The following is a 16,675-nucleotide window of genomic DNA, read 5'->3' on the forward strand; positions in this document are numbered from 1 at the left end:
GTTGTCTTAGGCCGGCCTACCGCCCAATTCGAGCGCGTGGCAAGATGTAACCGCCCGGCGATCGATATTGCTATGCGCACATCTCGCCACGCGCTCGAATTGGGCGGTAGGCCGGTCTAAGACAACGATTTTTAATAATTAATTATTCGTTAACTATTACGAAAATTGCAAAATGGTACAGGACTTTTCCGTTCATCTCGATCCGTTCTACCTTCTCAAAAATTTTGTCGGATATGGAAAGACTCACCCTGTATATATCTCGAATACGTGTCAAAATGTTTCTAGAAAGCGTCTGTATGTTAGTCATCACGTTTCAGGGTCAAGATAAGCCTTAAGGTATATCCGAGGTGTACGTCCTCATGAATAATTATCACGTATATTACGCAGGACTAAGAATCTTCGACACGTGTCACGATAGGATTACGGTGTTTAGACGAGTTTTGCGAGTAGCGGTCGAGCAAAGTTGCGCGCCAGATTATGAGATGGGTGTGCTGGTGCCATCCCAGTACGGGCATGTGATAGATTATCTACGCGATCACGGCGGCCTGCCGATCGGCGTCTACGAGGAGCGGGATTTTACCGTGGCCGTGATCGATATCCTGGCGCATTATCTCAGCGCCCGATACGAGACCGTTGATCTGGTGCGCACCAGCGCGGACTCCGTTCTCGATCGTTTCCTGGAAGTTACCAAGGACGCCGGTGTGTGCGTGAAGCGAAGTGACAGGCGCGTCAACGGTGACAGGTACGCGAACGTCACGGAAACAGTGATAGTCGCAATCGGCGAGAGAAATGACGTGCTACGATGGCTGGGAGAGAATGAGGAATCGAGGGGTTCCAGAGAAACGTGGCTCCTGCTGCCGCTCGATAATTCGGATATTGACGGCAAGTAATTTTAGGTATCGGCGGATGCCGGGAGAAATTGCGGGGGGATAATAGTTTAATCTTTACGCGATGATACACTTCGTAAAGCGGAATATCTGTTTTATGTTAAAAAGAAACTTATTTATATGATATCACCGTACAACTGGCCCGCTACGTAGGAACATTAATCTAAATTAATGCCAAGTATTATATCAAATATTGTCGCCAAGTACCGCTTGTAACAGCAGCTACATTATTCAAGTTAGCCGTGGTAGTATAATAGGCGAGAGTTAAGAGACAGTTTTACCAACGTCGTTTAACTTTAACCTTAGTTCGAAAGGTCCTTTGTTTCTCCCCAGAATTAAAGCTGAAACGAGACAACGGGACGGTTAAACCACAATTAAAGTTAACCGATGTTGCCGCGCAGCCACTAGATAAATTAACTCGCGCGAATTTAGCGTAATAAGAAATTCTCAATGTACGAAATCAACGTCTCTCTTCGCGTTTTGCAGATCGTTCTTTCAAAAATTCAGCTTCGACAGACCTCTTGTACTACCGCGATTCCAGATAGCCAAGTCGAAATTTGGATGCAGGCGGTATTATTAATCTAAATTTAGCGCGCGCACGACAACGTCTTCAACTTTCCAGACCTCATACCATTCGGATCGTATGTCATTAAGCCGGAAATTCCTCGTTTCGATCTTGGAGAGTTCTCAAGCGCGGGCGAATTCCCGGAGAACTCCGACAACTCAGCGAACCACTCTCCGTATCTCCTCGACATTGGGAAGGCCGTCATCGAGCTGGCGGAAGTCTTTCAGGATGTCCGCAGGAGAAGCTGGCCCATCGATAACGAGGAGAGCAGCGTCGTGACGCAATCCCCAGAAACGGGACGGGAAATACGCGATCTCGATGTCTACGAGGTCCTGCACATGCAGCCGCGAGCACACGCGGTGAGATACGTGGTCGCCACGAAGATGCGGCACGAGCTTATCGACGTCGCCTTCTACGAGATCGAAGTGTCCAAGTTACGCGTTCTCCCGAAGAGAACGATGTCCGGAAAGCCGGGGCTCTGCTTGGAGCATCTCGCCGGGAATTGCGAGAACTGCACCAATTTTCAAGGACGCTCTGACGACGTTACGAAAGGTAAACGATACAAATGTAATACTACGAGTACCGAAATTGCACGTTTGTTTCTATGACACTATTTCAAAGTTAGCGGGGCTATCGAAAGTGATATTTTTCGGGTTGCTTTTAACGCATCGATTTGACATTTCAGTGGATGTCGTCGGCAAAAGTGTCCTGAAGAACAGCGTCTACGTTCCTGTTTTCCTGATTGTCATCGTATGCGGCACTTTTGCGTGCTGCGTCATGGCGATCCTTATCGTCCATCGTTTCGCGTCCGAGGAAATACTTGACGGCAATCCGACCCTGACAATCGTCCTCGTCCTGGCCAACCTGTTTACCCTACTGACAGCGCTACCCTTCTGCGTGACGGACAATTATTTCGGCGCGGAGAGCCTGAACGCCTGGAAGATCCTCCTCACCACTCTCGCGTTCGGCCTCACCTTCTCGATCATGCTCTCGAGAGCACTTTTCCTCGCCCTGTCCACGGGCGGTGTTTTTGTCATTCACATTAACGGCTACCTGCAGAGTCTCATGGCGCTGTTCATGTACGGCGTGCAAATCGCCGTGTCGGTTATGTTTTTCGTTCTGAGCGCAATGAATTCAGCTATGGTCGCCAGGAGCCTCATCTTTGTTGCGTTACTAGGTACAGTAACCGAATCGCTTATTGATCCCACACCGAATTTACGCGAGTGATCGTCACTTGGACATTCGTAATAATTTTTCATTCATTTCTGAATCTTCTGATTGTAAATGAATTGTTTCTTTTTTTTTCTTGGAAATCTTGATGGGTTTAGTTTGCCTTATTCTAATTTCCATCTGATATTAATGTTACATTAATATAATAATGATACATTATAACTTGATAACTTGATGTAAAATTTTACGTTCTAAGTGTTTTCCTGAAATTACTCAGAGGCAATCGCAATTGTAGTCGCTTTATTAAAATTAAAATTCTAATATTGTTTCCAGGATACGATATATTTTTATTGATTGGATTGTTCGCTGCTTGCTACTTCATTGTCCGAACGCAACGCAATTACTACGAGGGAAAATGCTTCTTCGGCTCTGCTGTCGGTCTATTGATAATATGGGCGACCTGGCTAATGTGCTTTACGTTGATGCAGCCAGAAAATCGCGACGCAACCGTTTTCTTCGGTATAATTGCCACGGCTTACTTAATTATTTTCGGTGTCTTAATACCGAGAATTTATTACATGGTCACGCACACACCCCGAATAAAAGAACCCGAACAAAAAATCGATCCCGTTAATCTACCGACCGATTCGATTGTTAATACGATCGTCAGGCAGGTCAGGACGCCACGTATTCTCTCTCAATTATTAATTATTTTCAAAGTAATAACGAATTGTGTTGTTGATTATTATAATTGTACACTGAGAAAAATGCCCGATTAAATATAATCGGATAATCCAATTATTACATAATAACAAACGGATAGATCCGATTAAATTGTACATCCGATGAAAAATACGATCGGTCTTTCGAACAAATTTCACCGGTAACTGCATTTCGTCGGATAAATTTAATCGGGCGTATCCATAATTTAATCGGAAAAATTAACCACCGGAAACACCATTTAATTGGTTTATCGGTTGGAAATTTTTCTCAGTGTAGGTTAATTATAATAATTTGTTATTGATATTCATATTATATTACGAAATATTTCACTGAATTTATTGAAAAACGTTTCCTCATTGATAATAAAGGAACGCGGTTTATATGTGCAGTCGCGTTCCTCCTACGATTACGTTCCTCCTACTCGAGAAAGTCAAGTTTTACGAGTGCCAGCAGCATATCCAAATTACTACGGTAATTCAAGTCCGAACTCGAAATATCGCGAGAGATACGGAAGTCCAAATCACCGTGAAATGCCCGTATACAATAATTGCCAATGTCATGCTGAAATGAAGGAGATCGACGCTGCCTACGCCACGCCACAAGTGTATATCGAGAGTACGAAGGTGAATATCCATTGAGCGACGGGAGATTAATTACATACATATTTTTCCTAAGCAAATAACTCCTTCCTTTGTGCTTAATATAACGTGTAGGATTTATGCACAGTCGTATACATGGCTTTAATGAGGAAAATCTTTTCAATTTCCAGTCTCTAGCAACAAACGGCGTCATTTACGCGCAGCCCAGAATTTATAAATCTCGGAGGATAATTTTGGGAGAGAGAAGCAATGCAGAAATTACTTGTAATAGAGCTAATTCTTCACCTAGCCCTGGCAGACTACACGTCGAAATGTATCCCATGAGATACGCCAGTCCAACGAATATGGCGAGAGAGCGAAGAATCGATAACGAGGAAGAGGACGAAGAAGACGAAAAAGATCAGGAGGACGAATGTGCCAGCAGAGTTACCCGTTTTTGATAAGTTTCTTTGAGTTTAGTTTCAAGTTTTTTCTTTTAGCTTTAGTATTCAATTTTTAATATTCTACATTCTTACAAATTTTTCATAAAATTTATAATAGAACGCGTGAAGTAATTAAGAGATTTAAAACAAAATTTATAATCTGCAAAATATTTCTCTTCGCCACATTATGTCTTTTATTTCTCGAAGCGAAGAAAGACCGATTTAACTAATAAGTTCAAGGCCCGTATTCGTAACCGTTGCGTGAATTACGTATTAAAAAACGTATCAAGTGCTCGAGATACGATTTTATACTTTAGGACAAATTCGATAGTCACATTTTATTGTAAACACGAAACAATTATTATTGTTCCGAATGCCAGTAAAGTATTGTTTGCAATGTTGCATGGGTCTGGCGATATTAAACGTCTTTATTATAGATGACGTAAAATCGACAAATACAAAATTAGAATAGACTTTGAACATCTTATTTGCAATGACAATTCATGTACGTGTTTAATAAATTGATGATTGTAACAAATTAAAAATGTCCTAGTCATCCATCCAAGATAACAGATCTGTGTGAGATATTATATTTATATTCTTGAGCTTTACTTTGTATCTACACATATTGTCCGATTTTACACAGATCCACTATCTTAGTAATATTTAAAAAATAATGCGTCACTCACCGATATGATGAGCAGCGGTGGAATTGCGACTGAAATTGCGTCGGACTGCAAAATAAAGATATACGTAAAATTATCGCAACAGAGAATAATTTATATCACGAAAGGATTATTATTGTCCGCGCATGAAACGATTACTTTTGCGACTAACGAGAGAAATAAAAGATTTACTCACTCCATAGCTGCTCCACCGTCGCCCGATGCCGCGCCCTGGCCTCCTCCTCCTCTCAGATTCCTTCGTTGCTCACTCGCGTACACAACACTCGCGAAAACACGGTTAATTGCGACCGCGCGTGTTAATCATTATAATAAAATAATCGCCCGTACTTTGCACGACACTCCCGACGATAATTACACGCGACGCACTACCTGCCGACCCAAGTTTCGCCGTGTGAATGACACGTCGGCTCGCGGTGTCAAAACAAACACGAAGGTCGCACACAAGTCTCGCCGACACGCAACGGTTAACGTATCCTGAAAAAAAAGTAAATTGTGTACCTTAAATATTCCGTTTCTTCCATTTCAAATGTATCATCGATACACGATCGAAATGTAACGCGTTACTAGAACAACTCGTCCCGGCAATTCGTAATATTACACCACGTAATCAATGCAAAGCGATTCGTTTCTTTTTCTCGAAAATTTTAAATGCAATACCAAGTTTTTTCGTATCTAACAAGTATCGCCAAGTACGTCGCGACAATTAATTGTCAATTGTTGCGATACGATAATTTATTAAAACACGATAATCCCTTTAGATCGCCAGTAATAAATAACAATGAATAAGTTTAGTCGACCTTAATTGGCGCGTGTTTAATAAAGTAAAATAAAGATATATACAGTGCGACGTTTCGACCAAGGGTTTAGGTTCTTTTCAAGCACATTCTAAAAGGAACAAACCGATAATCGGGATTGCAGGCTTATCGAAGATACAAATTAAATTAATAGACAATCAAAATGTGTACAATGAAAGATATGGTTTCTCAAAGCGGATACATAATATAACGAATTGAGAATAAATCCTAGACAGACTAGACCTAGTTAGATAATTGACTGATCTAGGATTTATTCTCAATTTGTTATATTATGTATCCGCTTTGACAAACCATATCTTTTGCTGTACTCATTATTTGTGATCTTGTTTCATTTTACGTATTATTATTGTACACATTTTGATTGTCTATTAATTTAATTTGTATCGTCGATAAGCCTGCAATCCCGATCGGTTTGTTCCTTTTAGAATGTGCTCGAGAAGGACTTAAATCCTTGGTCGAAACGTCGCACTGTGTATCTTTTTATTTTATTTAATTGAACACGTGCCAGTTAAGGTCGACTAAGCTTATTCATTAATAATTTATTATTCCCGTTCTTCGTTCCGTTCCGATTTCTACTCCGTAGAAGATAAACCGGACGAAATATGCGCTTCGCGATAACCGGCGCTACGAATCCTTAATTACGACTAATGATCACATCTTGTTCTACTAAAACATGACTGCGTCTGGTACTCGCTAATACACGTCGCGATCGGGAGTAATAACGCGACGGTACACGGAGCGGCTCGCGCAACAACCTGCCGGCTCGAGTTTCACTGTGCGAATGGTAGCGCGACGACCTTGCGTAAACACACAGCGCGCCGTATACCGCGATACTAAACACCAAGGCCGCCTTGATATTGCCATCGGCGGATTGTTATTGCCTCGAAATACAATATTTAATGCTGAATAAAGTCACGCCGTGCAATCATGTCCCTTGTATTTCGATAAGCAGGCGGGTCTTTTCATTAACGCACAATTTTACGCCTTGTTTTACAAACTAATTCACGTTGCTCAAGATTACGATTCCGCTCGATTGAGAGAGCATTTTAAAATGCGAGTATCGTTGCTTGAATTATAATTCACAAAAGAATCGGCTTCAATTTGACCGGTGTGTATATAAATGTACTAATAGACAATTTTAACTATTATACACGTGCAAACTAATTTAACTCTATTTTTACAGGACAGTTTAATTGCCCCCATTTAAAAGGACTATTAATTTTTTAATTAAAGAGGGACAATTCGTCATTCAATTTATTACTTGTAAATTAAAGTTCATTCTCGTGTTGCGCGGGAAATAATTGTAATACTTGTAAAAAATTTAAAAACTATCGCATGCACACGCGTATATCAGTTTCTTAAGAATCGATTGTTAAAATCGTCAAGTAAAATTCAGACCGACTCGAATACGCGCTTCATTCTCAGTGAATCGCGATTGCGAATACGACATATCAAATATTAAATCGACTCTGAAGATGTACTTGTTAAATCGTGTCTCAAAGTTTCAATTAAATTCTTCCCAAGTACGAGCGCAAACCTTGCTGAACATTGAACTTCCTCATAATTATTGACAAGCTCGTTGACCAATTCGGCGACGGAGGTTCCTCGCTGCATTAAGCGAGGAGGACACGAGCGGAAAGCTGCGCCGTGCACGGCGCAGAATCAATTTGGCGCGTACCTCAACGTCGAAATTGCATTATGGTCGATCGTAATTTCGCAAGCAGGGCACAGGTGTGTGCTCCGCAGGAATATCGATGACGAGGTAGCGAGGTAGCGGGCATGCAACAAAGAGACTCGCGAAAATGAAGTTTGCGTTCACCGCAGTGCGAGGTATGAGAGGACAATTCGTCATTTGCGCGCGAATGTTTTATTCCTTTTTATCTCCTTTCGCCGACGACGCTAAATGCAAAATATCTTAATTAAAATTCAGTGATACACACAGTCGCCTCCTTTTACTGAAATCTTCAACTTCAACAACGGATTATTTACGGACTTATAGTTGATTTTCTAAAAAAAAAAAAACTATTGGAATGAGACTTTGTTCAAGTTACAACAAAAATGCACGAGTAAAGCTTCTACAATTAAGAAATAGTTGTTATAAATTTACAAGGGCTCTGAGTCCATTGAATTTTATTTTTTACAGTAACAAAGTATAACAAACAATACGTGCGATATAATGCGCCAACCATGATTATTTGTGTTTAAAAAATTATTTAATCGTCAAGTTACACAATTCGAGTTTATAGCAATCGAAAATATGTTAGGAATTAAATTTTCCAATTGCCAAATTTTTAATACTGACCGATCGCGCACGTACATCCAAAGAGGACACACGCACGCAACCCTCCGAAAATTCTACTTCCCAACGCGCGCAACCCCTTCGTCGAGCCCGTCGCCGTTTTCCTACGGTTTACGACCACATGCGCCATGGTTTATTTCCACCTCATAAGACCACCATGAAAACCGCGAAAATCAGAGCAGCTGGCGACGACCGATAAGTCGCTATAATGGAGATAAATCGAAAAGTGCATCGACTCGTGAAACGGTACGCCATTCGGACCAACCTTCGCGTTGCCCCCCATGGAAAAGCTTCTGCGCAAGGACGAGCTCCAGAGGCTATAAAAGCTCGCACGAAACTCGTCCGCTTTCCAGTCACGTTTGGAACGGCCTTTCAAGTGACAAAAAAAAAAGGAGAAAAGATAAGAGAAATTCGAGGGAAACTACTTTGAATTACGTGCTTATCAGGCTGACGAAAAGGAAGAAAGAGATAGAGAGAAGGAGACGTGAAATTTTTCGAAAAGGAAATTTGTTTCAAGTAAATAGATTGAGAAATGTAGACCACCGTCCCGAACGGAGTACACTTCTGAATAACCTTGTTCCTCCTGAATAACCTTGTTCCTCCTGAATAACCTCCATCTAACTTACATCTCACTTTGTTCCTTTCGGAAAGTTTACATTTAACTAACAAACCTTTTAACAATTTTACTCCGCGTTCATAATTTATTCCACCAGTAACGTCGATCTAAATCGTTGCCAACGGGATTGTTGAGAATCCAAGGATTGCTATGCGCAAAGTTTCGTTGAAGGTAGATTCCTAATTTCTCCACACTCTTCGTGAATACAGTGACTTCTCAGTGCACTCGATTTTTCTTTCCCTTTACGTCGAGATCGATGATCAAGGATGAGATTTGGCAGTCTGACGAACAGTCGCATGGTCACCGTCGCAATGGTCTATCTCAGCCTCTTCCTGGATAATGTCCTGTTGACGGTAGTCGGTAATTACGACGAAATCGAGAGACACAGGGAGGGAGGACAAATGACGAGCTAAACAATTTGCTGATTCGGAAATGTTTCAGTGCCGATTATCCCTGATTACCTGTGCACGCTCGACGCGAATACGACCGCGAGCGCCGAGGAGGACGAAAACGGCCGAGTGGGATTACTGCTGAGCTCAAAGGCTCTGGTCCAATTAATTTTGAATCCCGCCGTGGGCACTCTCACTGGCACACTGGGTTACGCTAGACCTCTGTTCATGGGAAATCTCAGCCTCTTGTTGGCTGCTTTGCGTAAGTTATGGACGACATTTTCACCATTACCCGCGCTTTTCCAGTAAACCGAACTTGACGCGCGTCCGTAACGATTCGAGCTTCGTCCCGCGATCTCGCGGAGAGAGTCGCTTCATCAATGAAGCGAAATAAGAACGGATCGAGCATCGTTCAGCGTTGAATCGAAACGAAAGAGTCTTCCAATTAGTTTGCACATTTAACTTGGTTTTTACGAAATTGCCGTTTGTTAATTTAACGCTCCAAGTTAATTTCCGTTTCTGTAAACTCGAGTTTTCATTGCTGTCGCACAGTGTTCGCCTTCGGACAAACGTACGAGATACTGTTCTTGGCACGGAGCATTCAAGGTATAGCTTCAGCGTGCATAGCAGTTTCCGGCATGTCACTAGTCGCCTCTCAGTATTCCGAGGAGGACGAAAGATCCAAGATCATGGGTTTCGTTCTCGGCAGCATCGCCCTGGGCGTTCTCCTGGGCTATCCGATCGGTTCCGTGCTCTACGATCTCGAGGGAAAAATGGCGCCATTTCTGCTGGTGTCCAGCCTCATCGTTATAGTAATTTGTAATTAGCCCTTAAAAATTGCTATTGTAGAAAACGTATTTCCTCGCATGACGATAATGAAGTATTGAAACACGTTATATTTTCGCAGGTCTGCAAATTTTGACATTAGACGTTCAGACAAACGTCGAGGTACTTGTATTCATTATCTTGAGGCATTAAGACACCACAGTCAGAACAATATTAGATTTGTAAAGTACAACAGGCGTGAAATTCCTAACTCGAATGCGATTAAATGTGCCCGTGACGCTCGAGGAATTGTCTCTCGGAAAGTAACTTTAGAGTTTGCGATTCTGTCGTTTTTTTTTATGAGTTTGTACCGTCAATAATATTGCAATAATTACATTATTCTAAACACTTAAAATAGTGACAAGTTACTTGCTCGTGCTTTATGTAAAAGTATGCGATTTTATGTTCATTAAAATCAAACTGCTTAATTACATTTCGCTGTTTCATATATCAACAGCCAAGCGAGCAGCAAACTACTTGGCTGCATTTATTATCTAATCCACATATCCTCATTATCTCCGGTGCAATTTGGTGCTCGACGTCGCCGATGGCGATATTAGAACCTTGCCTGCCGATTTGGCTTCGGACTCACATAAAACCTAAGGTATGTGACAGAGGACTCTCATTTTTTTAAATAAAAAATACCGGTGGTAAGTTTCATCAACGAGCTTCAGTCTGTTGCAATTACTTCAATTTCATAAGTTAATCGTCTATGTTATAATATCAATACAATTAACGACAATTTCGAGAGCTCGGAGTTCCATTAGATTATAAATAACGTCAATCAACGTCGACGAAGCTAAGCATAAGAAATTAGAAGCCTAATTTAAATAACGCACGATGCTAATAATGTTGCAAATTCTGCAAGAATACGGAAAAGCGTTGCTCCTTTCGACTAACATCCCTTGCAGAAATGGCAACTGGGCACGGTATTCATACCGGACAGCGTGGGCTACTTAATCGGGACCAACTTCTTCGGTGTGATAGCGTATCGTTACGGGCGCAGCAAAGTGGCGATCCTGGCTATGTTCGTGGTCGGCGTTAGCGCCATTCTAATCCCGTCGGCGGACACAATGTCGCAGTTGATATTCCCGCATCTGGGAATGGGTCTGGGCATCGGCGTCGCGGATGCAGCTCTGGTGCCGTTGCTGGCCAGCCTGGTGGACCGAAATGGCAACTACGGACCCGTTTATTCGATCCAACAAGTGGCTGTCAGTTTAGCTTACTCCTTAGGTAAAACCGATCGGAGAATTAAGACCGGTTATTTGAAATAAAATCGAGGGAAATCATCTTAGAAAGCAGAAGTATAAAGGCCAGGCAACCCGCCCTTGGCAAACGCTGCCCTCGATTGCAACACTTTACAGTTAAAAAAAAGTGGAACATTTCCCAAGATATCGCATAAATCTCTCTCTCTCTCTCTTTTCTTTTGAAGGACCTATCATGAGCGGCGAAATGGTCAAAGCCATTGGATTCCCGTGGGTCATGCGAGTCGTGGGCATCGTGAACATGGCGTACTGTCCGTTGTTGATATACCTCTCGTTGGAGCGGAGGAAGCTGTTGGCGAAGAAAGAGGAAAAGAAGGACTACGACACGTTTCAAAAATCCATCGCCACCTACGAAAGATTTCACGACTCCGACGAAGACCTTTGACAGTAAATAAGACTCGTTTAGCAATAATCACAAACGGAATATCACGTTAATTAACCCCGGAGAACTCTGCAAAATTTCTATTCCTGTCAGCATTTCGTTTCTTTCCATTTCGTGAGATGCGTCGGTCACTCGCTATGTTTTTTATATTTCCTAATTATCATAATTTTCGCGAGCCATTGTCTCCGCTTTGGTGGACAATCGCTCGACGTCAAGTATCGTCAAATCCGCTTTTGGACACCTCGAAATAGTGTCTAATAAGATTGTGTCCCCAATTAACTGCGCTATGCAGAACCGGATCTTCGTCGTAATTGGTAACCCAAGTGAATTATTGGCCGAACAACTTCCCCGAGGCTGTTATCCGCGGCACGGCGACGTTTCTCGGATCGGAGAGCAGGAATTCGCTGAATTCGCGGGAGACAGGACAAGAAACGCGCGCTTCTGATAGCGGAAAATGACGACGATCGATCGGCCGGTGTAGCCGATAGCTCTGAAAGCTTATTAATGCAGTCAATCTACAGCGAAATTCGTTTACGTTACATTAACAGTCCCGCCGTCTGCCGCAAGCATTGACTCATCATTAGCTTACGTAGATCACCGTGCCGTACACAATGTACTCGATCAATCGCGTGTTGCACGATCGGTTTGCGTGCAAAATCGAATCGCAGGTGGAGCTTCAAAAACGCAAAGAGCCGAAAGCAAATGACGATCCCTCGATTGCAAGTGGTGAGATACGTTTCGTTCGATTCTGCTCTGGGAAAGAAAAAGGCAGCGACCCATTTTCGGGCCCACAATTAGCAATCGAATTATTTGGATTGTTCCACTTTAACAGCCCAAAAACTATGCTTATCTTTAACAACTTTTTCCACAGCAAATACACCATACAATGAAATTAATCTTTTTGGGATTTATTAGGGCACTCTTAAATAACACAAAAAAATGTTTGTCATAATTTAAACATTTTTTTTTATTTTTTAATTGATTTTAATTGAAGCGAATTTGCATCTTTCTTGACACGCCATTCGCACGGTGTAAAAAACGCTTAATTAAAAATTGTTTAAATTATGACAAAAATTTTTTTTTGCCATTTAAGAGTACCTTAATAAATCCCCAAAAGATTGATTTCATTGTATGGTGTATTTACTGTGAAATATATTTACTGTGAAAAAAAATTGTTAAAGATAAGCATAGTTTTTGGGCCGTTAAAGTGGAATGACCCCTCAAAGTAATACTAATCAATTCTCTCAAAATTAGTTCTGTCGATATTCAGTAACGCAAAGATAATTTTTACCTACGACACACTAACCGAAATGTTAAGTTGCTTTAACTGCAAAAAAACGGACAAAATTTTTTCCCAGAGTAGAGTCGCGAACGATTCAAATAATTCGATTACTAATTGTGGGCCCCAAAATGGGTTGCTGTATTTTTTTTCCCCAGAGCGCGTAAGTTTTACACCCTTGTCGCATCTTTCGTTCTTTAAGTTATAGTACTTGTTGGTGGTGCAAATTGAGGATATCGCTGGCATTTTCGCCTATCTATGTATTAACGTTTCAACCGTATTATCCCCAGTGCAGCCTAATGATTTCGATCGAACCGCGTAAATATTGATCGTAGGGAAATTCAAGCGCATCGATAAAGCCCGACGTTATTTTCCCTCGTGGAAGTCGGAGGCGTAACGTAAACAGGGCGGTGGTGCCGTTCGGTGTTCGAAGGATTTGTAAACGTAGGAGCAGGGCGCGAGAGGAAGCGAAATGGGGCGTGACTTTGCACCCCGGGGTTTATTCGGTGAACAACGCCGATCGTCATTAGCAAGGGTGTTGGACTAATCGCGCCGCCGTCGCGGAAGGAGCTAACAATAAGTGCAGTCCGGGGAACAACGTGCGTGGACAGCTTTCTAAAAATGACGTGTTCCCCTCGGAGGAACTTTGTGTATCAATTCAACGTCAGTGCGGAATTATTAATAGCGCAGAACCAACATCGTTAATTAATCAACCGACGTTGAGTTCCGCTACGGAATTGTATACCTACGCTACACGTAGCGGTTGGCTTTCCAATCTCCACTGTATATCTGCGTTTTCGTGTTATCCCTATTCTGCAAAAGTGTACTAATTTCAGCTGTGAGATCGATAATAAACGCACTTTCTTTCCTCCGCGCGGTAATAAATAACCTTACACATATATAAATGTAAAAATAACAGCATCAAGCGGAGATTGAAAAAAATAATCACTTTAGCGCCGTTATAACTTTTCCCGTGCGTAAATTGTGTATCTTTCATCCACCCTCATTTTATTCGCAGTTTCCTCCGAGACACGTGCGAACGTCCTTTTCATTATTTCACGTAGGCATACGTCTTTAATTAGCCGAAAAGGTCAATCCTGTCCGGTACTCCGTAGCGAGTCAATAATTAAGGTTGGTTAAATTATATCCTATAAATAGGAAATCGATATGCGTGTGGGGTCCGCGCGACTTTTATCCCGCACGAAATAAAGCGCGCTGTGCAAAGTTCGTCGCATAAAAGCCCTCGACCGCGTCGTTAGCAGTGAGGTAGGTAAAGAGAGCCGTGATAAAACGCAAACGACGGCGGGGAGGAGGAGTCAACGACTGAATAGACGTCGCGCATATATTTAATGGAGGAGCGTGACGATGGTCCAGTGATTTTCGACCGCCTCCGCAAGGCAAAATGTTGATGGCCTCGTTCCGTGACGCAAAGCCTCGGAGCGGCGGCAAGATAACGTGATAAGGTAAATACATGAGGTATATCGAGCAATAACGATCGCAGCGTGCAGGCAGAAGACGGAGATGGCGAGGAGACGAGGTCTTCTGCAAGCTTCCTAAACGTGCACGTCTCGCCAGGTAATTATCAAATAATTCACCCTTCGCAAAACACTCTTCCGTTCGTTTCTTTTATAAACAAATCTGTGTTTAACAATGATTAAGCTTCTAATCGACCACGACTGGCGATGTGGTTTTAACGCAGAAAATTTATTGCGAAAAATATTACCTCAACCGGGGTTTCAACCTGGACCTCCCTACACTCCAGGCGGGCGACTCACCAGTTCGACTACCGAGGCATACGATAATATTTGTGTCGCGATAACAGCATGGATGTTGTCTACGCGATAAATCTATGTTCATCTATTTCGTGTGATTAGAAGGTATTTGCGGCGTAACATTCAAGCTCGCCATTTTCGCGGGTTTCTCTCGAAAACGTCCGTTCTTAGCACGTGTCGCCCGTTTGACCTTTACGAACCATGTTTTTTATTAATCTTTTCTCCGGCCTTTTCAGCTTTAAACATCCGCACTTCTCTCGCGCATCGCCCCAATTCCGGCCGCCGATCCCCATCTTTATATTCCGCGACGCGGCAGAGATTAGTGGCGCGGCGTTGCATGAAAGATCGCCGAAGTAAACCCCGCGATAAAACGTGCCAGCCCTCGTCGTCGACCCTGAGCGGAATTTAATGCCCGACCTCGTCGCCGTCGCTAACGAATCATTCGACACCCCTCAAATCTCGATGGCCCTCCTCGCTATTTTTTTCCCCCTTTCTTATCGTCCTCCGCGCCGTATCCCATTTTCAAAACCATAACCCTGGCAGATCCTTTCGGTGCGATATCGGTGTCCCTGGCAATCTGTCCACCTACATCGGCTGGTCCGCACATATTTTATCGTGCGGCTCCGCAAAGCTGGATTGGCTGATACGTGCAAATCGAAGCGGCACCCCAAATCCCCTCCCCCCCCCCCCGATCCTTCGAACCCTCCGCCGTGCTTCAACATCGCTGGAGAAGAAATCGAAAAGAGACCGGGAACAATGTGTGCGCGTTACACCTGTCAAAACAATAGGATCGTTCCTACGAAAACGATAATGGAGAAAGGAAAACATAATTTTTCAAGAAAATCTTGAAAACCTTATCGTGTCTCCGTGATAAATCCTATATGCGCTCTTTTATAGTTCCATTTATATCTTTCTCAATTTACAGGGGCGTTTCCTCTGGTATTAACAGCTGACTAAAGTCCGACTTTCATATTACAAAGCATAGTCGCATAAACAAAGACAACTCCATCGGTTTGGTATTTGCAGTTATGCAAAATTTCTCCATACAATTTTGTAAGTAACGATAAGACCTCGCGAGCTCTCGTAAAGAAACGCCTTGCTAAGCGCGCAACTTATTTCCATAACGCGGCGGGGAGCGCAACTCAATCCCGCTGCATTAATCTCGCGCCGGGAATTAGAATCGGAGTTAAACTGCAGACAAACTGCACGGCAGATAATGAAAAGGGGAAAAGAAAAACACAAGTGAGGAAACGGAGCCGTGTCACGGCTTGACTAAGCGACCTCGGCGTCTCGTCTTTTATTCGCGACGACATCCGCTTTAAATCGGGACAGCTAATTGCCGATTGGTCCTAAAAGGCATCTCCAGAAATGGAAATCCAGAAATGCGTAATTTGATTTCTCGCCCATGTAATGGACGTATGTATACACATTGATTTCAGTGGCGGGGCTACGTCCGCTTATCACAGATAGAAACTCGTAAAATACCAGTCCTCGTTCAGTCTATTTTTAAAAAGTAAGCAAATGATATTTCCGTCAGATGGAAGGATAAAAATTTCAACTAGTTAAGCGGACAATAACCACATTAGTTATTGTGTTTAATAATAAAATTGAAAAAATAAAAATAAATATCATATTAGTAATAAAATAAATAATGAATAAAAAATACAAAAGATCAGAAACCAGTACATCGGTTCAATTGTATAATCTTTCAAGTATCCGAGACAACTTCGAGAAAGAACATATGTCTTCATGTGCTAACACGAGCGAGGAAGAATCTCAAGACTAATATTCCACACTGTAAAAAAGTATATGTAAAATTATATATATTACATATAAAAGTATATATGTAAAAAGATATCCAAATAATTAAATTATATAATTCTTGATTGGATGACGCTTATACTTGGCGTCTTTTTTTAAACCTTTTTTATTAAATTTACTACTTATATAATAAGTAAACTGCTTGCTTTTAATTGTGTAA

The 16,675-nt window shown here is 42.2% G+C and overlaps 2 protein-coding genes and 1 long non-coding RNA gene across 5 annotated transcripts in view; 2 read left to right on the forward strand and 1 right to left on the reverse strand.

Annotated features, from left to right (window-relative positions):
• LOC105564127 overlaps window positions 1-4,904 on the forward strand; it is a 7,848-nt gene extending 2,944 nt beyond the window's left edge. The window contains exons 3-8 of one of the 2 annotated variants that reach the window (XM_012016278.1): window positions 388-882; window positions 1,510-2,004; window positions 2,138-2,629; window positions 2,956-3,296; window positions 3,735-3,968; window positions 4,115-4,904. In XM_012016278.1, coding sequence (XP_011871668.1) covers window positions 388-882; window positions 1,510-2,004; window positions 2,138-2,629; window positions 2,956-3,296; window positions 3,735-3,968; window positions 4,115-4,384 — 2,327 coding nt within the window. In that variant the 3' untranslated portion in view covers window positions 4,385-4,904. Of the gene's footprint in view, window positions 1-317; window positions 883-1,509; window positions 2,005-2,137; window positions 2,630-2,955; window positions 3,297-3,734; window positions 3,969-4,114 lie in introns of both variants that reach the window. The other variant, XM_012016279.1, reaches the window with a different exon arrangement.
• Window positions 4,905-5,003: 99 nt separating this feature from the next.
• LOC105564126 overlaps window positions 5,004-16,675 on the reverse strand; it is a 28,097-nt gene continuing 16,425 nt past the window's right edge. The window contains exons 3-4 of the long non-coding RNA XR_001009094.1: window positions 5,228-5,526; window positions 5,004-5,100 (exon numbers count right to left, since the gene is read on the reverse strand). This is a non-coding gene — a long non-coding RNA (uncharacterized LOC105564126). The remainder of the gene's footprint in view (window positions 5,101-5,227; window positions 5,527-16,675) is intronic.
• LOC105564125 (synaptic vesicular amine transporter) lies at window positions 8,758-12,471 on the forward strand. 2 transcript variants are annotated; one of them, XM_012016277.1, is made up of 8 exons: window positions 8,758-9,142; window positions 9,224-9,433; window positions 9,724-9,990; window positions 10,079-10,119; window positions 10,454-10,600; window positions 10,908-11,229; window positions 11,429-11,648; window positions 11,936-12,471. In XM_012016277.1, exons 1-7 carry the CDS (start codon window positions 9,049-9,051, stop codon window positions 11,644-11,646), a joined length of 1,299 nt encoding a protein of 432 aa, XP_011871667.1. In that variant the 5' UTR covers window positions 8,758-9,048; the 3' UTR covers window positions 11,647-11,648; window positions 11,936-12,471. The 2 variants fall into 2 exon arrangements, with proteins under 2 accessions (XP_011871667.1, XP_011871666.1); XM_012016276.1 differs by having other exon boundaries at window positions 8,758-8,953; window positions 9,035-9,142; window positions 11,429-12,471.

This window comes from Vollenhovia emeryi, unplaced genomic scaffold, assembly GCF_000949405.1.
Source record: "Vollenhovia emeryi isolate VEMERY1.0 unplaced genomic scaffold, V.emery_V1.0 DF939168.1, whole genome shotgun sequence".
Classification (NCBI taxonomy): domain Eukaryota; kingdom Metazoa; phylum Arthropoda; class Insecta; order Hymenoptera; family Formicidae; genus Vollenhovia; species Vollenhovia emeryi.

What these genes read in the sequence shown, in the direction of transcription:
- LOC105564125 (XM_012016277.1), top strand. Translation starts at nt 9,049, where the DNA reads ATGAGATTTGGCAGTCTGACGAACAGTCGCATGGTCACCGTCGCAATG. An exon ending in CCTCATCGTTATAGTAATTT is followed by an intron (nt 9,991 to 10,078) that starts GTAATTAGCCCT and finishes ATATTTTCGCAG; the next exon opens with GTCTGCAAATTTTGACATTA. An exon ending in GGACTCACATAAAACCTAAG is followed by an intron (nt 10,601 to 10,907) that starts GTATGTGACAGA and finishes CATCCCTTGCAG; the next exon opens with AAATGGCAACTGGGCACGGT.